This window comes from Leptosomus discolor, chromosome 6, assembly GCF_034619465.1.
Source record: "Leptosomus discolor isolate bLepDis1 chromosome 6, bLepDis1.hap2, whole genome shotgun sequence".
Taxonomy (NCBI): Eukaryota; Metazoa; Chordata; class Aves; order Leptosomiformes; family Leptosomidae; genus Leptosomus; species Leptosomus discolor.
Window position 1 is genome coordinate 60,183,405 of NC_141396.1, and position 24,621 is coordinate 60,208,025.

Below are 24,621 nucleotides of genomic sequence, written 5' to 3' on the forward strand. Positions count from 1 at the left end.
CCCCCAGTCTATTGAAGCCCCGCTGATGGCAGCACAACCCTCTTGTGTATCAGCACTCCTCTCAGTTTTGTGTCATCTGCAAACTTGCTGAGGATAGACTCTGTCCCATCATCTAGGTCATTAATGTCGAACAGTATTAGACCAGTATTGACCCTTGGGGTACACCATTAGTGAGTTGCCTCTAGCTGGACTTCGTACCACTGATCACAAACTTTAAGTCCAGTGGTTCAGCTAATTCTCAGTCTGCCTCACTCTTCATGTACCTAGTCTGTATGATCAGTTTGTCAGCGAAGATAGTGTAGGAGACTGTGTCAGAAGGCTTGCTGAAGTTGAGATAAACGACATCCACTGCTTTCTCTTCATCCACCAAACCAGTTGTCTCGTCTTAGAAGGCTGTGCTGACCAATGCCAATCACCAACGTTTGGAAATGGTTTCCAGGAGGTTTTGCTCCATCTTCCCAAGGATCAAGGTGAGCCTGACTGGCCTGTAGTTCCTGGTATCCTCCTCCTTGCCATTTTTGAAGACAGGAGTGATATTTGCTTTCTTCCAGTCATCAGGAGCCTCCCGAATTGCCATGACCTTTCAAAGATAATTGAGCGTGGTCTCATGATGGTATCAGCCAACTCCCTCAGCACTCATGGGTACATCCCATGAGGTCCCATGGACTTCTGTACATCCAGTTTATATAAATGTTCCCTAACCTGGTCTGTTCCATTGAACGTAAGTCTTCCCTGCTCTGGACTTTCCTCCTGGCCTTAGGGACCTGGCATTCCTGAAAGCGAATCCTAGCAGTAAAGACTGAGGCAAAAATGGCATTGAGAACTTTGGTCCTTTATCACCAGGTCTCATTAGTTTGCAGTCACATGCTATAGCCCTTGGTCTGTATGTGTGTAAGTGTGTTTACGTGTGGGCTCATTTCCAAACAAACAAGCCTGAGGTTTGTGCTGATTTCCCAGACAAGCTCTTCCTGTTCATGGCTCAGGATGTCAGCCAGCTGCCCCAGTGATCCAGCGATTCAATTGCAGGGGAAGTTCAGCTTGGGTGAAAACAAAGATAGCAGTACACATTTTTCTTTTGGTTTTTAATTGCTTCCGTCTCTGTATCTGAAGCATTTTTCTTAAAAATACTTCACTTTGCAGGTGTAGCCTCACGGACTTTCTCTCATCATAGCTTTTCTTATCGTTTGTAGCCATTACAGAGTTCAAAATACTTTTGGCAGGGGAATTAACACAGGTGCCCTGGAGCAACTCCCATGGGGATAATTGCATTCTTTTTACTTACAGTCCCATTTTTGCCTGCCGTTACCTTAGAGTTCATTTCATGTCACGAGTTGTTGTGTTGTGCTGTGCTGTGCTGTCTGCCAGGGGGTTGTACTGTAGGGCTGAAACTTTTGTATGCAAAGTATTTTTTTTTTTTTTTTTAAATACTTGAAGGACAATCCAATAAACCGTTTTTTTTCTTATTGGAAATTGAAATAATGTTGCTTTTTTGGGATTGAAAGAAGTGTACAGGCTGGATTTTGATGTCTCATTGATTTTAAAGCAAAGCCTTGCCTCTAGTTCACAATGAAAAGGTGGTATGATTTAGGTCCTGCTTTGACACTCAGGAGACTTGGTCTGCAGTCCTAGTTCATCTGTATCTTCACTGTATCTTTTTCTCACATCTGAAATCAGGATGATGCTAATTCCTATCTGTTAAGGGTGTTCTGAGGGTGAATTGACTATTATTAGACTGTGATTATAAACTCACTCAATCATTATATGAGAAGTGAGATTCCGGCCCAGAGATTGCTCTTTTGTGGTTAATTTTCAGATGGAAGATCTGCTAAGGACCCTGTACACCAACATGTACAGGGATCTAGACCAAGGTCACTGAAGTTTTCAGGTTCACAGTGGTTTATCTGCACCTTGGATGAGATGCCTGTATGCAAGTAGAAGAGAATAAACCGATTTTGACACTGAATTCTGGAGAGCTTGTAGCTTCTGCTGAAAACTTCTGTAGCATGTGGTTTAGATTTCTATGTGGTAGCAAAATGGAAGATGTGGGGTGGGGCTCCCATTGTTTCTTCTGGGAATTCGTGGCAGGAAATAGTAGCTGATAGGCCATGTAGCCTCTGCATGACGAGCGTGATGTCTCTGATATGTCAGATCTCCGACACATGCAGTGCACCGGAGTCCAGGGCACATATGGTAAATCTTGATGCATTTTGTATTCGTCTCTTTTCAGCCAGTCAAAATTTGAGCTCACAAAAGAAAACATGAAAGCAGAAATCTGAACATGTGGCAACCCTAAGTAAGGGGCTGATGTTGGTTTTTTTCACCTTCAAACTCGTTGCAGTCATACTGACCTTAGTGCTCTTTTCTTTCCTATGGTGCTTTCAGCTATTCCCGTGAAAAGTTTGCTTTCCTGAGGAGGGAGACTGAGTAAGCATGTGGAATCAAATACCTGTATTTTTGTTTCATAAGAAATGATATGCTTTCAAAATTTCTTTTCAAACTGCCTCATAATTAAAGTCACATTTCAGAGTGCTTTTGGGAAGAAACGTGAAGGATGAATCTCCTTTTGGAGACTGGGACTGAGATCCCTTTTCTGACTGATAACAGAAATGAGTCTTGAACCTAGATTTCACATAAATCACACCAGTGTCTTTGCTATTGGGTTTAGAGTCAGTCTGTCTTCTGCTTGGGGCTATTCTCCTTCTTATGAAATATTCACTGGTCCAGAGAGACACTGTGACTATGTATAACTTGATGGTGGAGGAAAATTTGTGGGATAAAGCAGACTGGTTCAGGTTCTGTCCCTGCTGTAAATCAGGTGATTTACATCCTAAGTGAGTCCATAGGCAGCAAGGTGATTGTGTTTGTCTGCTCTCTTTCTGATCTTTCTTCTGTGGCACATTTTCTGTCATGGCCCTGAAAAACTCTTTGATTAGCTGTCGTAGTCCAAGAAAAAATATCTTGCAGAAAAATTCTTGACCAGCTATCTCAGAATTACTTAGTAAGTTATGAATTATAAAACAAGGGTGCCAATATGTTCTAGGTAATAGTACATAGGATTTCTCATTTTATTTAATAAGTCTTTGCTAAAGTCAGCATCTCTATTTAGATCCTTGGCTTGTTTGCAGCTGCTATATTCCTACTTTGCATATGACAATAGAAGAAGAGGGCCTAACACTGTTTTTCTCATGACCAGAGCTTTGGTTTTCCCTTTTCATGTGATTCTCCATAATTTAGATAGCTTGACAGTGTGTCTTAGTGGATTTTTAATTTTGCAGAACTTGAGTCAATTTGGTTTTGAAAAATTAACTAGTCCATACCCTTGAAAAGTCATTGCATCTGTTATTACCTCCACATGTGATAAGTTTAAGAAAATGATTAGCAAAGGTGTCACTCATTTCTGCATGCTGTATATCAGATCGGACTTGCTGTGAAGTAGTGAACCATATTAAAGCTGTGAAATCAGCCCTGCTCTACAGGGACTACAACCAGCTGCACCAATTTTACTACTTTTTTCCCTTGCAGATTCAGGAATGATTGGAATGGAGTTTGACAGTTTATTTACAGATTTGCTGTGACTGACAGGATGCCAGAGGGGAAATGTTTGTACTCCCTGAAGATAGTTTTTGGTAACTAAGGCTAAATATCTGACAGGAATTCTGTTACAAAACAGAGTGTGATCAACAGTGGTGTTACTGTGGAATTGATTGCATCTTTTCATTTAAAATACAGCTAAAAATACAGAACTAAAGCCAACATTTGCCTCGGTGTAGAGTGTCCGTACAGAAGAGAAGCTGTGCGGCACTGCTGAATTCAAGCCTTCCAGTGCAATTCTGATCCCTCATCCCTATAAGAAATTAGGGAAAGGAGGATGAAAACCACTCACATGCCACCTTCTTTCCTCTTGGTCACAGATTTTCGAACTTAAAATATGTAGGTTCCATAAATTTTTCAGTGTGGGACTGGACCTCTTACATGGTAGATTCAAGTCTCCTTGACAACCAACCTACTTCTCTTACCTTATGGGCTGCCATGAGTTCACGGACTGTGCATTGAAAACTTATGTCCATGTGTGTGATGTTAAGGTCCCTTGCAGTTTCACCTTGAAATGAATAAAATAAAATTAATCATGTTTTCCTCTTATGTTCGTCCCTTGGCTTTGAAACTTTTTCATGTTTGTATCATTCTCTATCTGGTTGTCAGTGTAAATCTGCAGTAACCTGACTAAAGTATCCTCGTGGTGTATAGCGATCAGTCTTCTACAGTGATACTTTGAAAACAGAAACCTTTTGGAAGAAGATGCATGAGCTATATACTGTATTATATACAATACGTGGGTAGTAATATTATACTCTGTATTCCCAGAAATAGTGTTAAACATTTGATCAGTGAAGTATTTTTTGTTCATTAATAGCTCTTTGTTCATTTAAGAGGCACAGAAACTTTTGTACATTGAAAAGGTTAATTATACTCAGAGTAAAGGTACTTGAATAAATTGTGTGTTTTATGGGTAGCAGAGGTTGAAGGTGGGCAGATTTGTCTAGCACAGACAAAAAATACATTTTTATTAGATTGTTAGATGTTAAGAAGTGCTGCCAACTAGCCAAATGTAATCTGAGTGTCCACGAGCAAGAGGTACTGATATATTGTGAGGGACAGCAAATATGCGCCTGGGTGCCTATGTCCTTACTGCATTTAAGCTAGTCCTACTGGTTATATATAGTATCACAGATTTTAGTAGGGTTAATTTTTTTTTCTTAATTGTTCTTTTTTTTTGTTATTATTGTTCTGGCTGGATTGGTCATCTACCATACACTGGATTCTTTGCTGTATATTTTTGTTATAGTAAGACTAGTCATCAAGAAAGAGGTTTAGAGCACAATTAGTGAAGAATAAATGAGAAAAGACAAAATAAGCATTTCTCAGCCATGGTCTTTTAGTCAAGTATGTCCCTTTTTAATACTGATGTGCGAGGTATGACTTACAGAAAGGCCAGAATACCCTGGGTTGCAGCACAACTCTAAGGAAGATTCCTCTGGCTCTCTGGTTATTGGATCATCAGGCTGAGCCTGCTTCCTCAGTGATGGGATTCTTCTGATGCAGTCTTTACTGTGGATACAGCAGCGTTGATGGGTGAATTCTTGTTTGCATATTTTAATTGTTTGGAATAAAAGACATCCTTCTGGGAACAGAGACTGGCATCCAGCTCAGCTCTTTCCCAAGTGAATTTTCATTAGACGATATGGCCATGGTTATTCTGGACCTGTGGCTCTGGCAGTCCTGGCTGCCCAGTAACTTTTCTGTAATGGAGGAGTGTTGGTTGTCTGTGTTTGCACTGTTGTGATGTGTGCAGTCAAGCAGTTCCTCAGGGAATGGGAGTGGTGGTTAACCTATTCCTATGTCTTGCTATCTTGACTATTAAAAAGCTTTTTGTGCAACAAATCTAACTGGGACATGTCACAGCTTAACACTGTCAGGCTTGGTTCTGTCCGTCCTGGCTTTGTTCTGTCTGCTCTAGCTATGGAGAAGAGCGTTTATTCTGTTTCTGCTTGCAGATCCTTTTTTATCATCTTTCCACTAGGTTTAATGTTAATACTGCGTGTTTGTAAAAGTAGAAGCTCTCCCGTTAAGGGTGAAGGAAGGTTGCCCAAGGTAATGCAAGAAATCATTGCTGGTGTAAGGCAGAAATGCAATCCAACAGCCCTGCATCCCGCTTTCCAGCTGTAGTTCTGGTCTAATGTCTTTAGCGGATAGAAGACAAAAGTGAATATAATGTACTTTTGTTACAGTTCAGGCTGAGTGTGGGTCATAAAATCCTTAGCTTCCAGGTTCTCCCTGTTGATGTAAGTAGTTGTTAGGTGTCCACTGAGCTGCTGTTTCCCTGGCTGATGGCATTGTTCCCCTTGATTAGTATATCACACTGCAGCTACTGCAGCTCATGCCTGTGTGCAGGTTGTGACTATGTGAGCTCTATTAAAAGATTCCCTCAGGCTTTCTTAAGACCCAAGAATCATAGAATGCGTTGGGCTGGAAGGGACCCCCAAAGGTCATCTAGTCCAACCCCCTTGCAGTGAGCAGGGCCATCTTTAGCTAGAGTGTGACTGAAATAGTTAAAGAACAGTCAGTGACCAGGGTGCCTAACATTATAGTTGAAGTTCTTTAGTAGCTGGATTATCTTATTAAAAAAAGATTAGATGATATAGCAGGAATGGAGTGCTTTGAGATCAGCAACAGAGCTGTGAACTGGAATCATGAGTATTACTGAGACTGTCATCCAGTGCCTTAAGACAAAAGTATAATTACCATGAGAAGGTCATTTTTCTAAGCAAAGGACAGTTGTAAACTGCCTTTACCAGGAAAAAATCAGTATTTGTTGCATTGCATCATTGAATTATTCATCAAGATCAGACACTTTCTTGTTCAATTTACTTTGTCATTTTCTTCTAGCTTATTCTCAGCAGTTTGGATGAAAATATAACACAGTAGCACCTGCTTACAAGAAACATTCAATTCGCTAGGTATCTTGATTGGAAAGACATTTGCTTTGGTCCAAGATAAAATCAAATGTTTTTTGTTTTAATGGGATATTCATGTTTTGTGGACAAATAACTAGAATTGGTGTTACGATATCTTTCTGTTAACCTCTTCTTATTATTTTAGTAGTTATTTCAGGCCCTTAATTTAAAATAAAGAAGATTTACTTGTGGATCAGATCCTGCATCTTTTCTTCTATTCTATACAGCCTCTGTTGAAACAAGTGTTTTCCCAGCAGTAAGATTTGATTGTCTAGAAAGGTGTAAACATTCCTTGTTCTGAAATTGCTTCATGTATATAGGTGAAAATAACACTCTCTTAGGAAATTCTAGGCATGGTTAGATTGTTTCAAGATGCTACTCAAAGTACTGAAATGAGTAGATAATAATTTCTCTGTCACTTCACAACCTTTACTCCTCATACAGAAGTATATAGAGAAACTCAGGTATACAAGGAGATCAGAATCTGCCCCCATATGTTCCTCTCACCATGATCCTTTTTTTTTTTTTTCTCTTTTGTTGCTTTCCCCCATAATTTACTTCGTTTGCATATTTTAGTGTTTCATACCATGGTGCCTGAGTCAATTTTCTTTTGAATAATTAAACAGGTACATGCCCTTGGAAAGTCATTGCACCCTTTATTGCTACTTAATGTGTTAACTGTGAGGAACTGGGAAAAGATGTTGTGCATTTTTGTTGACTGCAGTTTTATGCAAGGGTTGGATATAGTGAATGGGACTCAGACAATATGCTGTGTTTTGGTGTATGTGGTGAACCACGTCTTGGGTACCCAGAGGGTGTACCCAGACTGGAAAACCTTATCCTTTTGCCATTTCAAAGGAAGATGTGAGCAGCCCCTTACTTCTGTTAAAAAAAAAAAAATAAAAAATTAAAAAAATAAATTCATTGGTAGAGTCAGTGGTTCTTCAGTGGTGTCTCACACTTAGATGGGTCTGGGGTTTAGGTAGGGGAAGGTTTTGGCCTCTGCAAAAGAAAATTTAAAGAAAAGAATTGGTTATGAGTCCTCTGTGCTCTGGGGAGAAGGGGAAGAGAGAGAGGGTGGACAGGAGGAGTTTTACAGCTTTTTAATAAAGGTAGCTGAGACTTCTCTGGAGGGGTGGCAGAGTCAGACGGGGGTTGGGGTAAGTAGCGTGCTCTGAGCTGCTCTGGGGATGGCTGGGTTAGCAGAGAAGTTTCTGTAAGCAGTGGAGAGCTCCAGGTTCTCATCAAAATCCCAAGCCAGGTGAGCTTGAGCGTAGCTGTACTACAGATGCAGTTTTAGTGTCCATGTTATAGGGATTTGTTAAAATTGTGCTGGCTTGGATAACTGAGTCACTTGTTTCAATTGTAGGAACAATGAGCGTGCGCTGGGGTGGGCCAATGAAAAAACTTGCTTTGCTAAATTGCATTTTATTTTACTATTGTCTGGTAATCATGCTTTACTTTTCCCCCTCCTTTTGCTAGTGAATACTCTTAATTGTAAACATATTTCAGTGTCTTTGGTCACTCTAAATGACATTAAAATGTCAGTTTGCCTTCATTGCTCATTCAAGCCCTACTCTTTGCAATTAGGATGCTACTAGGAATTTATATCGATTTCTAGGTTTGTGTTTTCCTTAGCATAGGACACATCTCTGCTTAAAAGTTACAAAATAAACCTAGGCAGTTTGTGTTCTTTAATGCCGACAAATATGTTGTTGGGCTTGTGTGACTTGTCCTCAGCACGCCGCAAGTGCTGGGGACAGATCCTGGCTGATCCCTGTGGCCCAAGCAGCCGCCTGACTCCAGCTCCGTGGCAGGGAGGTGAAATCTCTGCTTCAACTGTCAAAGGCAGAGAATTCCTTTAAGAAGCAAAACTTCTGCTCGGTCAAGCTTGAGGAGAAAGTGCAGACTGCAGTCTATGCTTTTGATGTTTGAGTTGATTAATAAATGTAGAAGTAGAAGGAGAAGGTTATGACAGGGTGGTTTTGGATACAGTGCAATCAATAGTGATTTATTCAAAGAAAAGGGACTCCACCCATTGATACGGTTGTCTTCTTGGAAGTGCTTAGCACAGAATGGCCCAGCTGTGAATAAAATCTCCCTGTACCAGCGTGGCTGATGTGTTCAGCCAAATGCTGAATGAAACGTGTCCAGTTTTGGAGTTTGTCAGTGGGAGAAAAAGTGGGGAGTTGACAGCAGTTTATAAAAGAGCAGCCTCTAGAATTGGAGAGGTAACACCTCAGGGAAGGCTACAGGTGCAAAGCATGCCTAAATAATGATCATTGGTTAAAAGGTGTCAGTGCCTTGGAGATAAAGAACTGTTATAGATTGTAAAAGAGATTATCAAAATCCCTCAAACCAGGCAGTGGTAATGATGCTGATCATGAAATGTGTGGTGACTGAGATTTAAATGCGTGTTTTGATATGGATTGTATGATCACTCATCACAAGCTTCAGACCTGTTGTTTTTTTGCAGAGTGTTTTCTTTACTATCTGAATCAAATATGTCAGCTCTGCAATCTGTGGCAGGTTAATTGAAATGCAGCAAGAGTGCAAAATCTGAATCAAGCATGAGGTTGGCAAACTTTGTTCATCCTTTTATTTGTGCAGATCTCTAAAAGTAACCGCTTAGCTTGAGGACTGTTGATGAAATTAGTGCAATTTTCCATGTTCCTTACATAGGAAGGATTTGGGCTGTACGGGAGCAATTTTAAAGATGTCATATTTGACTGCATTGCGTGAAGGTATAGCAGGAGCTTGAGGAACATCTTGTTATAGTAGCATTGTAGTTACTTTTCAGTGTTCAGTGATGGACTTCATCTCACGTGAGTGACATTCTGCAAGTGGCATGCCAAAAATACCCCAAGGTAGTTTTTGCTGTCTCCCGTTTCCTCATAAACTGTTACTTAATTTTATGTGATTGAATTTGGTGACATTTAGTGCACATTAAAGGGAGAGATTTATAGTGCTAGTTAAAGCAAAGGGTATTTCAGGTTTGTTCTTTGTGAGCTGTTCCTGCTGTTCTGCCAAATCCATGTGCAACTCTGCATGTCTCCATGTGCTGCACCATGCCAGAGCTTCTAATTTGGCTCCTGCCTTAAGATCAAATGATACCTTCGGAGACTGTCAGCAGGATAAAAAGAAACCCATCAAACATGAATTTGTAAAAGCCTTTGAACTACATTGTGGGGGGTTGAAGACGTTCTTTCCTTCTTAGCTGGACCTTTGGTTCCCATTGTGGTGGTCTCTTGGTGGTTTTAACTTTTATTGATTGTGCGGGAGCATGATGGCGACTAAGGAAAGGTTCAGGCACTAGAGTGACCCACCAGGTCCGTATACCCTCACCCCAGCTGGAGGGGATTGTGATAAGGGCAGGCACTACAAAAAACCCTCTTTGCCATCAGAAAATCTTCCCCACTTTCTAGTGGCATGAAGTTATTAGGGTGTTTGGGAGTGGATGTTTGTACTGAGGGGTTGTATTGTTCCATACCCAACAGTGTACCCTTCCGAGGTCTAATATTCCATTTAAAAGCAATTTGCCTGAATAAAATAAAATATGCATGATGGGTGAACACAGATGAGCTCTGTTAATGTATTCTAATTAACTTGCTAAAAATATTTTAAAATCTTAATAAGCTTAAAGAGAATTTCTGATGATCAGATGCAATGTTAATGAGCATGGTATAAAAACATAAGAAGGTAAAGTAGATAGCTGATTGGCAGTGGCAGTGCTGTCTGTATAGCTAACATTTTTCTTGTGCAAAAAAAAGATCTTTGGGTTAAATTTTAGCTTTTTGTCTTGGTAGCTAATTTCTCAAAATCTATTTCTAGAAAGCTTAATGAACAAAACAACAAAAAAAAAATTACCTGTTTGATTTGGGTGGAGTGGGGATTTTGCTGCTTAATTACGCCTTAGAAAAACATGCTAAGGACATTTATAATAAAGTATCTGTGTTCTTTGTGTGTGGGAGAATGACTCTTTTTCTTTTATGTATGCCATAAATTTCAGATTGTAGTTCTTTTTCTCTCCAGGCTATTAGGTTTCTGTAGACTGTATTTCATTCCTTAGCACCTATAGTTGCTTGGCAACAGCATCCAATTTACATGAACCCAGCCCCATGAATGAATAGTTACCTGGAACCTTTCTGAGCAGAAACCCCGAGAAACATAGTGGTTCTCCCATTCAGTATGACAATTATTAGGAAATATTAATTGCTTCTTTCTATTCGTCTTTCTATAGCCTTTATTTTTCATTTAAAGGGGAAAAAACCTGTATTCTCTGTTTAGTTCTGGCCTGTCAGAGGTCACAAAATTCATTTATAAATAATCCGCTTGGAAAGCAGAAGGTTTATTAATAACAGAAGACTTTAGTGCTTAGAGCCTCAACTGGTACAAGCGGTTCCCAGTGCTGTGTTCTGTCGGTACAGAAAGAAAGGGGTTCAGAGGAGTGAAGTAACCCACTGCCATCACGTATAGAAGGTCAGTGTGGGTTTTTTTCTGTTAGTAAGTTTGGTATAGTTTTTTAGGGAGAAAAAGGAGCAAGTGTTTCTTGCTCAATATATTTGCTTACCTTCTAGGCATGTGGGACTCCACTGAACGAACTAAATAAACAGGTTTTCTGCTACTGCAGCCAGTGTTTTGCAAGCAGATACACCCTCCTATCAATTCATTTTATTCTTGCGAAGTACTTTACAACCTGTAGGTTATTTCTATTGAGAGGAGTAGGAGGTATTAAAAAGAAAGATCAAGAAGAAAAATACTTCACTGGCACCAAACAGTCTTACAGGACTAGGAGAAGAGCAGCCACAGGCAATATTTGTGGATGCCAAAGTAGTTGCAATAATTCTTTTAAAAAATCTTGTAAAGAAGACGCCCAAATTGCCTTGTTTTGTAAGTGATTTCCTGTTTCTCAGCTGACTTCTCCTTTGCAAAAATAAAACGTTATTGGGGCCTTGACTCTTTTCTGTTGTGTTTCTAGAGGCCTTTGTAAGTGTTGTTGATAAGATGCAAAGAGCAGTGCTGAGGGAAGCAGAGTAGTCCCGAGATCTGTAGAGATCTGGTTTGCAAATCTAGATCCCACACTGATGCCTAAGTTTGTGGTGGTTTGGGTTTCTCTAAAATCAAAATACCTGGTAGGGTGTTCTTTCCTCTCTTCACTGAAGTGGCAGTCAAGGTCAGGCCATCGCACCCTGTACCTTTTAATTATATCCTGTGGCTTTAGGTAATTCTGAACTTGCAGCTGATTATTATATTTTCTCCCGTGGACATGTCTTGCTACTGATGCACTGACTCTGCAGATTAACTAATGCAGAATCGAATGCGTTTGTGATCTAAGTAATGAAGAGTCCTTTGTTCTATTCTTGGTTGTTCTACTGATTTTGTGCGACCTTGGGCAGCTCATTTATCTCCTTCCTTTTCTCATTTTAACCTTCGATGGATGGTGCCACGTGTTGATTTGCCAATGTAATTTTCTATTTCCCTTAGTTTTGCAAGGCTGAATATTGCTGTTTATGAGGACAAATAGTTTTTAAAAATGAAACAATGATGGGTTTTGTGTTTCTAAATAACTCAGTAGCAAGCATTATTTACTGATGTGTGATCTGTAAAGCCACATGTGGCAATTATGCACATCAGAGTTGTGACAGGCACGGGAGAGTGTATATTTTGCTGAGTTTCAAGCACAAATTTCTCATGTTAGAATATTGTGAAGAAATACTAAGCTGTGCTGCAATGCTAGCGACAGAGTACGTTAAAGAAAAAAAAGGTCATTTTTAGTCATGCCTAAGGTAGCAGTGACTTTTTCTTTTTAAAAAACTAATTTTGGGGAACATCTTGCGTGTTCCTGACTTTGGGTGAGTGTCTCACCTCCAGTCCTGGGAACTGAGCAGCAGGAATTGTGAGTTTTTCCATGGTTCCCAGAGGCACCGATGTGTAGCTCAGTGCAGAGCCCTCCTGAGCTCTGGGGCTTCCTGCGATGGGGCCCGTAGGACACCTGAGCTCCTACCCCAGGACTCCACAGAGTGTGTATCTGCTAGAGCTACAGACCTTCAAAGCCAGAACCTTCTCCCAAGAAGCCAGGCAGTTTTCTAGAGCAAGGTTCTCTGTGATTTATTAGGAGTTTTTATAAACTGGCACTTTCCTACTAGGTATTTGGATAGGCAAACTGAGAACATGCAGTGTCAGATACTTCTAGGGCAGACATTTTTAATGCGTTTACCAACTCTGCTCTTTTTTTTATAGTAGTTTCAGTGGTGAAGACATTTCTGCTAGGCACTGGTCGTATACCGGCAACACTAAGCATCAGTGGTTTGTGGTCTTGAAATTATGCCTTTTAATGAGTACCAGAACTTAATATCCTTCGCTTATCAAAAAGAAAGACAAGATGGAATTTAATTGTGGTCTGTAAGTGCCAACACGTGAAGGGGAAACCCAAGTCTATAGTAATGTTTTAACTGGGAGGCTAAAGCCACAAAGATCAAGTGACTAGCATTTTAAAGAATAAAAATCTAAATTATGGGAAAAGTGCAAATGTTTAACTTGAAATGTATTAAACTTGAAAACAGACAGCAGACACAGTAAATTCTCTTGTCACTTTGAGTCCTTCAGCTGAGGTTTTGTGCCTTCTTCAAATTACTGTAGTTCAGTGAATACAGAGCTGGGCTGGATGGTGGGATCACTGTGTGAAAGTTGTGTGGTCTCGTTTAAACAGATGGTCCACTCTGACCTTTTACATTTTTGGAGCTCTCCGTAGGTAGGTTATTAAATAGCTGGATGTGATGGCTAGATTTCAAATGCCCAGTTTGCATCTCCTTTAGGTTTTTTTTTTCAGGCTGGTACCACCTGCTTCAGAATATTCTTTGAGAATCAGTTAATTTGTTACATTGGTTCCAGATTTCATGTTTATTTGCTGAATGACAGGAATTCTGAAGTGGAAGGCGAAGGTAGAGGTGTTGCTAAGAGTCTATGAATAATTGTGGAAGCACAGGGTAAATTAAAGCAGATCGAGCTTCGTTATGTTATGCCTTTAATAGGATGTTTGGACAATTGCTGAATAGTTTTTGTGGTGATTAGTATTTTTCCTCAACACACAGTATTTTCAAGTTTCACGGTTCTTGACATATCCAAACTTTGGATAACAAAAGAGGAAAACTTTGAGTGGCCAAAAAATAAAAAAATAAACCTGATGTAATCCAGTTCCATTGGTGCATAACCCATTTTACCTTACTGATTCATGAAATATATTACTTTTTTTCTTTAAGGAATTAATTCAGAACTAAGGATTTACAGAAGTTAGAGACAGCAAGGGTTTATTAAATTACTTCTAGTAATAATGTCTTCAGGAGGGAACTTTTCCCCAAATACATTTTCAGTTTTGACCGAACAGTTTTTAAGTGGTCCTTCTAACATGTCTTCCATCTCTTTCCTTAAAAGCTTTCACAGAACTATTTTTCCAATATTTCCAATCCAAAATCCAGTTGTGGATTTTATTATTTTCTTTTTTAATACATTACCATTGGAATTTATCCCAGGCTTCATCAGAATATTCTGTCAAATAGAGATCTGGGTCTCAAAAAACAGAAAAAAAAAAATCACAGCGAATGGATAAGCCATTGCATCTCTGCAGGATTTCTACAAGAAGTGCAAATATTTCAGAGGTCTTGTGAGCGCGTCAATGTACGTGTTGCAACAGCGTTACGACTATTGATCTGCGTGTTCCGAAATAAGCCTTTGCCATTCACGTACCGAAGTTTTCCTTGCTGTATAACTGTGCTGAAGCCAATGAAGTTGGATTGTCAGTGGGGTTGTATCTTGTTTTGTTTCCTATAGTACATCTTAGGCTGTGTGTATTTTTTGGGTGATCTGCAATAATTTAAGGTGCTGTTAAGAGAGAATTTATGTACATGTTTTTCTATGTTTATTTTTTCTGAAATCCATCAAAAAATAGAAGGCTTTGAGTCAACGTTAAATTTTAAATTCCTATCTGAAGTGAGCTACACCAAGAGGTTTTTCCGAGTTAAGTGATTTGTGTCTTTAAGCTTCAGGTTGTGGAATACAAAGTTTTGTCTTTATTGAAGCAAGGTCTTAGGAAAGCCAAATTTGACATCCTCATGAAGAACAATTTCTGCTATTAGAAGTTGCTTGAGAACATAAGGTGACCTAGACTATCAGTAGCATACAAGTCTTGACTATGGATACCATTCCTACTCTGTTTTACTTAGATATGTGCCCGTCTACTCATTTTAGTGGTATTCTTGCCTTAAAGCAGTGTGAGCAAGAAGAATCATGCCTGTTCTCCCCTACATCATTGTAGAGACTTTATCTATGTAAGTAGCATAAATGTCGAGAATATTAGCCATATTTGTCATTGCTGCTGAGAAAATGGAGGCTTTTTTTGCCCTGTTGAATTACATCTGGTATGATAGTAGCTGTAGCCTTAGAGGCTGATGATCAATTCTATCCTTAGAAATTGTTTTTCTTCCCCAGGCACTGCATGTAAAAAATAAGACTAAATTCTATGTCTGGAAACCTTCTGATATACATTTGAGCAATTGAAACCCTCAATGAAATTAAAGCATTTTATGAATTATGAAAATTTCTTTCCTTATAAGTAAGAAAACAGCCAACCTATATGGCAAATATGGCTTGCTTTTCTCTGTAATAAATTAGCTGACACCTCAAAGTAAAAGTCAGTTACACTTCTAAAAAAGAGTTTTTGACTAGCTTTTTTTGAGTTACTGTATTTTTTTAGAATTGTAAAGGTGGCTGAATTTGTTTCAATATTTGGCTTCAAGCTTGTAATTTATTCACTTGGGCGGTTATATTGGTCTAAATTAAAAGATAAAGGAAAAGAAAAAAAAAGTGTGTTCCAGTTTACATTACTCTTGCTTCAATTGGGTAGATACTGTCTAATATGCTGAAGGCTGGTTTGTGGCAGTCTTTTTTTCTCTGTTACAAAATACTTGGAGATGTCAGAAGTGATGCAGCACAATGAGGCAGAGAAGCAAGTACCTTTGGACCCTGTCCTGGAACTCGCAGGGACATAAAGGGCGCTCAGTACCTTGTACGTTTTCATATTTAAAAGGGTATAGACAAGAGAAACCTGTTGTCATAGTGGGAGTTTAATTTCACAGTCTTTATATGAATAAGAAAGATTAGTATGAATTTTGGAAGAGTTAATATGCAAGGAGGATGATTTTGCAACATTTGTTTTATAAATGGGACAAAATAATCATATATTTTTGTTTTGTTTTTCTTGAATGAAAAGTTATAAAATGCTTTTTTTGAAATTATAGTGTTTGGAGTTAATCAGAGAAATAAAGGAGGGGCTGATACTTTTCTCGTTGCTTGCAAATTGTAAATTGCAGTTATTTGCAATCATGCTTATAGCTGGCATGGGTTCATGTGCATAATCAGTCGCTTTTTGAAGGCATGTTCTATTGTTCTGTTTTATTTATGGATTCAGTTGTGATGAGAAAGACATGAAGTTGTTTTGGATGAAGCCTTGGAAATGTCTTTTAGGAGTTTTGAAGGTCAGCAAGTGCCTGGAGTTTACGGTACAAACCGGGGGTGTGTGTAGCACTGGGAATTTAGATGAAAAAGTTGAAGAGTTTTCAGCCTCAAAATGGAAGGTCAAACTCTGCTTTCGGACTTTGTGGTGTGTGAGCCAGCAAAATTCTGGGCTGACACAGGCACATTGTTACCCTCCAGTTGAAATATAGCCAGCTCCAAAAGGCCCGAGGTCAGGAGTCATCCTATCGATTTCAGCATCCGGACCCGTTAGCAGTCTGGCCTGACCCCACTGCTGGTGGAACAGGAGGCTGAATTTCTACCTCCAGTCTCCTTGCACAAATGATATGGCAGCAGACTTTTGGTGCTAATTATCAGCACTAACCTGACTGATGTGAGTTTGCTTATGTGATTGTTTTTCTTAATAGCTACAGTTATGTGCCAAGACCATTAGAGGGGATGTTGGACTGCTCGGGAGAGACTTGCCCTGTGCTACTGGTTCCTCTGTCTCACTTACTGAATCCACTTGGGCAATGTTCTTTGAGTCTGCACTTTCTAAAATGTTTGGTTTTCCCTCCACTTTTTGTCTTAATCTGCTTCAACTGCTTGCTTTTCTGGGAAGGCATCAATTCTGCATTCATAAATACACAGTGGTGCAGGACTTCAGCCTTTTTGGGACCACTGACAGCAGCTGAACACAAATGACAGTAATTTCTCTCTCTTCTCAGCGACAGATTTTTTTTTTTTTTTCCTCATATGTGCCTTTCAATGAAAGCAATATTTTGGCTGAAAACAAGAGCCAGGAGATGAACTTTGACACCACTCAATTTTTGCTGCATCTCTGCGAAAGGCAGAATGGGGGTTGTTGAGTGAGTAGTAGCATACACAGAGTGGGCTGACTTCTCAGCCTTGTGTGGGGAAGTGCTTTATGCTCAGTCTTCCCCACGTAAGTGAACTTCTTTACTTGGGTCTTCCCCCCTCCTCCCATCCAGTAGGAATGGCTGTTTTAACTGAGTTTCCTTAGATCAGTCACCACGTTCCACAGCAAATAATAGCTCTGTAGAAGATGTGCGTATTGCAGGACGACACCATGCCATGTGCAGCTGCAAACGCTTTCTAGATAGGGTTAAAATTCTGTACCAGCTCTCTAAAAAATCATTAGTTTTTTAAATAGGAAGGAAATAAACTGGTTGGTTAGGTACTATGCAGGGAGCTTTTAATTAAAGATGTTTAAATCTGATTCTCTCAACTGTCAAATAATTGAATTCATGAATTATGTTTGCTAGAGTTGTTTTGTGGGGTTTTTGTTGCTTGTTTGTTTTGTTTTTTTTTTTAGTAACACCGCATTTAAGTTCTCTCTGTGCACTGCCGTAGGGGATGGATGGTGGCTTGTGACAGATTCAAACACAGCTGGCTGAGAACACTACTAGTGATGGATGAACAATGTCTTTGTTAATGCCTCTGTATACATAAATGATGGGCTTGCTTTATTTATTTATAAGGTGTATCCAATTACACATCTCAGAGCAAATGTCCACCGTTCAGTAAAGCACAAAATACTGGCGTTAAAAAGACAATCCCTGAAATCAGTGATCAATGCGTTTTCCTCACTCTCTGGAGAGAGATTGAAATAAGAGGTAAACCTAAAATTCAGCAAATTCAGGTAAGTTCTTTTGGGACCTACTCCTCATCTTTTAGAAGTGGCTGAAACTCAAGCAGGGAAGCTGTTGTCTCTGCTGTGGCCTCACGCCTCTGGAAACACACTGCACTGGGTTCGCCTAAGATCACTCTTCCATGTGGTCTGGACAGACCAGTCCCACCAGTACAGCGGGTCAGATTCTGTTGTCAGACAGTGATGGCTAGGGTTCACTAGGCTGTTACCTACTGGGATGTGTTTTGGTGAAGCAAGCCATCCTAATTATTTGAGTGGAGGAGAATTAATGGTTTTGCCCTTCATGTACCTTCAGCGTAGGGTTTTGGGTTTTTTTTTACCATGTACCTGTGTGTATTCATACTCACGAGCTGACACAATTTAGAACTTGAGGTGTCCAACTAACATTAGAAGCTTCACAGTGTAAATTAAGTTAGTTTCTTTTATCAAGTGGGTTAGCTATATACCGAAATAATTCTTAGTGTTTTGCTATGAGGAATTAGTCTGGATTAAGATGGATATGCAGATAATCAGGGTGTTAAACACTTTTAGACTTGAGATCTGTGGCTGCCTTGGTAGATATCTAACTCAACTAATAGTAGGGTAAATGCATACTTGTGAGTGGTTTGTATTGAATAGCTATTGCACTGTAAATTCACCCCAACTTTTCCGATGGTAACTTATTTATATAGAATTATCTTGAATTACAGTTATGGCGTAAATTGATAATGTAGCCAAGACCTAAGTCTTGTGACCTAGCAAGGATTAAGTCTTGTGTCCAGTCCTCAGGTCCTAATGCAAACATGTTATCTGTTACTGTTGGAGTCAGCTAGAAGACACAAATCAGCCCAGCATGGCCCATCAGTTACTGTGCAGTGAAAGCAGACAGTGATATATACTGACAGAGCTCTGAAACCTGTGGAAAGTTGAGGAGCAGAAGCCCTAAGACAGAGAGCTGGCATGCAGAATGAAGTGCAAGAAGCAGCTGAGCTAAGATGTGTTTGTGGTTTTCACAGGAGTGGTGCTGTTTGGCTTTACAGCTTTTGTGTTTTCTGTGGACTACTCGCCATTCTTTCCTGATGGTGATAGCCCACCTGTTTATTAAGCCCCTTTCCAAAGGCAGTGGAGAGCAAGCATGCCTTATTCTTTGGCTTTAGCTGCTGTGCAGTGGAGCAAACATGTTTGTTTCATTCTTTCATGCTGGCTGTCTCTGAAATGTGGTGGTGTCATGTTGGATATGGTAGCTCTGCAGGAATTCGTATTCACAAGAAGGTTTAGCAAGACAGAATTGTGACTACTAGGCAAATCATTTAGAGTTCAGTTTGGTTTCTAGGAACAGAGGTTTACTAGTTATTTTTCACTGGGTTCTGTGCTGTTATGTTGCTGTGATAATTTTGGCAGGGATCTGTCACTCTGTGTGGGTATAATTGAAACTTGTTTTCCCTGAGGAATCACTCTGCTCTTTGTTTTATTTGTTTACTGACATTGACAGAGATCCTAATGGCTTTTAAAACCCAATTTGTGCATCACTGAATATCCTCCAAAGAGGAAAATAAAATTAAATTTATCAGTAAAATAGGGTCCCCCATGCAATCTTTGTCTGGGTCTTATACTCCACCTGAGCACCTAGCTGTGGGTCTAGAAACAGCATGGCGAGCTGCATCTTCTCTTTGTTTCTAAATTGGTCTTCAGGGCTTTTGTCATTAAGGTACTTGGAAGGATGAATGACAGTAAGTTATCTAGGGCACCAGTATAAGTTGACCAGCTTTGCCTTGTGAGAAATAAATTATCTTTAGCTTTTATTAAAAAGGAGTTTAAGATAACAAAACAATAACCACAGTAAAATTCCCCTTTTGGGAGGGTATACATGATGGTATCACTTATTACTGTCATAAATCAGGGTGATTAAGTGTTTAGGTTTTTTAAATATATGATATCAAAGTATTTATGCATTTATTTTATTTTAAGCCTTTGAAGAATTTTAGTGAGATCATTTGGACTACTCACGTTCACAATGCCTTGCTGAATTGTGGTTGTGGATAAATGTGTGGCTTGTTGCCTGCTGTGCTCCAGAGGAGCATGCACACAAGTAAGTGATGAGGCTCAGGACAGACATTCAGGAATGTGAGAAGGAGGGGTGTCTTGCTTTAAAGACTAAAGAATGCAGGATAACTTTTTTGTAACACCTCCAAAGCTGTGGGTTTGCATTGGATGAAGATTCAGATGTTTTTAAATTGTATTGATGTGACTCAGACAATCTCTAATTACCTTTTGACACACTTGCTTGTCATTCAAGCATATAGGGATTGTCCAGGTTTCAGTGAACTCTGACTGTGAACGTCACGAGGGGGTAAGTTTGGAAAATACTGCTGATTTTAAAGGTTATCTGTCAGTTTGTATATATACTGCTATGAGCCAGACTAATCTGACCTCAAACCAGAGCTGTAGTGTAATAACACTCTGCCTTTCTTATTGTATAACTCTTTTGCAAATCTCCTTGACTTTGATAGCCCTATAATAATAATAGATTTGCAATATTTATGTTGCCTCTTCTAAGGAAGTGTTCCAATGTGCCTTGGAAAGGTGGGTAATTACTCTTATCTCCTTTTTTACAGAAGGTAAATTAGTGGTACAGAAAGTGCCCAGACCAGCTGACTCCCACCTCCTTGTTCTCATTGCTTGGTTCAGTAGTGCAAATCTTGACAATACGCACTTTCAGTCTGATCTATATGTTGTTTGCATTGCAGTGCCCAGAACAAGGATTTTGGCTACTGGTGGTGCATCCCACAATGAAAAGATCTTACAGGTAAGTAGGAAATTAAATCCTTTGAACTGAGCTTGCAGTTACATCTGCATTTTATTTTGGTTACCTGAATCGAAATCACTGCAGCTGCACAGGAAGGTGTCAATATGGGATTGTGAATCTGCTGCAGGTCTTTGGGCCTTTTCTTCAGCTTTAGTTTGGAAACTATTAGCCCAATGCTAACTTTGTATTGAACTTTAAAGGTTTTTTTTTTACACTCAGCTAGTTCTGTGAATGTGTATCTGAAGCACTGGTGATTTCCAGGTCTCATCACTTACATCAAATCAGTCAGCTGAGAAATCAAGAAAAAACTTGATATGATACCCGAGATTTTTGTGGGTTTTATCATTCAGATCAAAGCTGGGCCATGGATTTAAGCTGGAGAGGGATTTTGCTGATGGTGAACACTTAAAAAACCACACCCCCAACAAACAAAAAATCCCAGACAAACCCCTAGACCCTGCCCTTGTTCTGAGTACCTGTTACTTATTAGCATTGTGTCACATATTGGGAGGAGGCTACGCTTCTGTATAACCTGCTCTCCTTCTTCCCACCTTCCTCTTCTGCTGTTGTTGCTGCACTTCCAGCCCTGGTTAACATGCATTGTCTTGTCCTCTTGAGATCAGGGTACTGCACGCTCTGTGTTTCTGCCTGGTGAGATATGGCAAAGCCTTGCTTGTGAGTGGTGCGAGGCCTCTCACCCAGCTTTTGCTAGGCAGAACAAAACATCTGAGTTGGGATTTGTCTTGCCTGAATCCAGTCCTCTGCGATGCGATACGTGTATGCGACCTGCTAATCCTGTAATAGTCACGGGAGATCCAGTCAGTTATTATGCAAAGGAAACCGGAGAGTGTTTTAACTTACCAAGTATAGATTTCTCTCTCTGGGTGAGGCAAAGAGCTTTCTGTACTCCACTGACTGCCTTGACAAGCTCCCCTTTGACTAGAGGCTCCGACACTGAGCCTGGAGGTAGATGTTTACACCAAAAGGCACCTGTCTTAATCTTGGGCTAAGTCCTGGCATTAAGCATAGTCAACACAGGGTGAATTGTTTTCTGGAGATGCCAATCCCCTTCCATCAGCTAGAGAGAGTAGAGGCCAGCCTCAGCTACGCACCATGCTCTTTGACAGTTGCAGTCATATGAAAGCGAGCTCTTCTGCTCTGCGAAACCTGAGCTGGAGTGAATGGAGGTCGAAGAGCAAAGAGCAAAAAGCTCACTCTCTCCTGAGTCATCTAAACCACATGTTTATATAACCATTGGTTGTACAGCTGATTGGGACACAACAAATTTGGCATGTTTTGCCTGTAGATGTCACTTCTCTTCATCTGCTGTGGTTATTTTGCTTAGAGCTTGACGTTGGAAAATTAACTGATAGGTTAATTGCTTAAAACATTGGTCCCTACTGGAGTAATTCTACTAAGATTACGTCAGGAAAGAGATTGGATTAATAGATGAGTTTGTTTTTAAAGCTGTATTTGCAGTTTAAGTGCCAGGAAGATTTTCTTGCTGTGGAATGAAGGCAGAGACCTGGACGTTCTTATAACATGTAATTCTGCAACATAAACAGCTGAAAAATTGTGGGAATGGGAGAGTGGTGGCCGTGGTGCTTGCTCTTCGTGTGTAACAATGCAGCTGCTTTTAAAACTCATTAGAAGTGTCTTGAAATAATATGATCAATACAGTGTCATCCACTTAATTCAATCACTAGTTAATTGGATCCTCCTTTTTAATTTAATCAAAACCTCAGAAACCATATCAGTTGCATGAAGAATAACAGCTTCCACCCTTATCATGGTCAATTTTGGATAATTTGTTCCAGGGCTACAAAAGACTATCATTTAATTAATTGACATTCAGTAACTCCTGTATTTTACACTGCAAAGGAGGCCAACTTTGGAAAATCTGTTAAAAAAATATAGTAGGGCAGCTTTCTCCACGGTTCTGGGAAGCTTTTTATAACATACATGGTGCTTGATTAATGACCACATGAAACACTGTGAAATATTTTTAGCAGTAAAACCTCTAACAGTTTCTTCTAAAATTATTCATGAGAGACCAGAGTTTCAAATGACTTACTAAATATATGAACTTTGAATAATTTTAATTTTATAATCATGTGGCACAAAAAGATGGTTATTATTTGTAGTATTACAACACTTATTAGCATTCAGTGTAGAGTAGAGCTGCGTTGTATAAGGCTCTGCAGAGGTGCAAAAAAACCCCCCAACAACCCGCTGTTGTCCAAAGGAATGTACAATTCAAGCTTAAGACAAGAAATACTTATTAGAGATGAGAAAAAGCAGCAGATGGGGAATGTGCTGAAACAGTACAGTAGTATTGGCTGGTAGGGTGGGCAGTGGAACCAGCACTCTGTGACCTTATAATTTCCAGAGGGCTTTTTAATAGATACCATGATTAATTTTCCATTTGTCCTCTAGCGTTGAAGCTCATGTATTGCTCAATACTTGCTTGCAAGCAAAGTTAGGCAATATTGACTTGGCTTTCTTACCAGAAGAGAGTGTTTTAGGTATATAAGCTCAGGCTTTCATTGGATTCTAGTTAGTAACCAGCCACTTCTGTTTAAAAACATGAAAACTGGTGATTTTCAAAGGCTTTGATTTGCAGATTCCCCACAAACTTTCAGAGAAAGAGCCAAAGTTCTTTAGAAATATCCCATACTGTTGTTTTCTGTAACGTATAAGGATTGAATTTCTTAGTCATCTTTTGTGAAGCCCTGGAGCCCATGGTCAGTAGGGCAGTAAATTCCTGGATCAGGGTTGCAGATCACTAATCCAAATGGTTTGGATTCCTGGACACTCTGGCCTTATTTTAGTCTCAGCTGTATGGATGTAAATTGGGTGATACGCTGTTCCCTTTGGCAAAAGTACTAAAACCAGCACAAGTTAAATCTGAATTGTTACCTGCTGCTTGTCGTGCTCAGCCTGAGGGCCACCTGCAGTCCTAGAGGTGACAAAACAAAATGGAGAGTTTGTTGACAAAGTTTTTGGAAAAAGTTACTGAACCTCCCATGTCCCTATCCAAATATGCCTTCATTTTCTGTATTATCTGTTTTCCTAAACCTACATTGTGGGGAAGGGCACATGTACTCAGTGAATGCAAGATGCCTGGTGTTTATTTCAATGCAGAGCGATGCGTGGTCGAATAACTTTAGTATCGGTTGGATATTGTAACAAATTCTTTGCCTGTGAATTTTTCTTTGTATTGCTCAAGCCAAGCTGAGAAGTGTCTTGGGGTATCTTCATAGCTAAGGATCCCTCAAATACAGGAAAATTCCTGGTAAATGTAGAGACTGCATAACCAGCTCCGGTGTCATTCTTCCTGCTAACCCTAATACGATGGGAATGGTGGAGGTGAAGAAGACAGGCTTGGCAGGCCTTCATACTGCTGGAGCTTTTATTTTATCCAAGTTGAGAACTGAGGAGCCGTGACTGGATCCTCTCTCCTTCCTTCCTTCCCACTTGGCTCAGCCATAAACACAATGGAGGAAAATGGGCACCAGCTGTGGGTTCCTGAGCAGATCTCCTTGCCCTGATGTAAGCCTTTGGCATGGGCTGGTGGTGTGGGCATAATGAGGGAGACGATGCTTGAACCCAGACTCCTCTGAACTTGTAGTAAAGAGATCTGGAGGGAGATGGGACTTTGTTTCCTGGCTGCAGTTACTTCTCTGGCTCCGATTTACCAATACCCTGTTGTGTGACAAGCTCAATACTCCTTGTTGCCTATGGTGCTTCTTTCCATGGGTACCCAAATGCTTGGCTGTGGTTTTACAGTAGTTACTTGTTTACCGAAGCAGTGGTAGGGGGTGGCTTATCCCTTGTCTTTCATGGACACGCATAACTGATGCTTTGCTGCTTCTCAGGTCCTGTCCGATGTGTTCAACGCACCGGTGTACACTATCGATACCGCCAACTCTGCTTGTTTAGGAAGTGCTTACAGAGCAATTCACGGTAAGACTGTAAGGAGACACTTCTGAGCGGTCTGGGCATCTAATTTCAGTTGGTTAATACTTGGGATTAACATTACTGAAAATGAAGGGAGGATAAAGCTGTGTGGACCTGACTGCAAGGTCACTCAGGTCAAAGAGGGTTTTTTGCTCTTGGGTCAGGCCCAAGAATAACATTGACAT

At 40.0% G+C, this 24,621-nt stretch overlaps 1 protein-coding gene across 2 annotated transcripts in view; it reads left to right on the plus strand.

Annotated features, from left to right (window-relative positions):
* Positions 1-24,621, plus strand: part of XYLB (xylulokinase) — an 82,934-nt gene that overhangs the window by 48,265 nt on the left and 10,048 nt on the right. For both annotated transcript variants that reach the window (XM_086466758.1, XM_086466757.1), the window contains exons 16-17: positions 20,418-20,476; positions 24,355-24,442. In XM_086466758.1, coding sequence (XP_086322884.1) covers positions 20,418-20,476; positions 24,355-24,442 — 147 coding nt within the window. The remainder of the gene's footprint in view (positions 1-20,417; positions 20,477-24,354; positions 24,443-24,621) is intronic.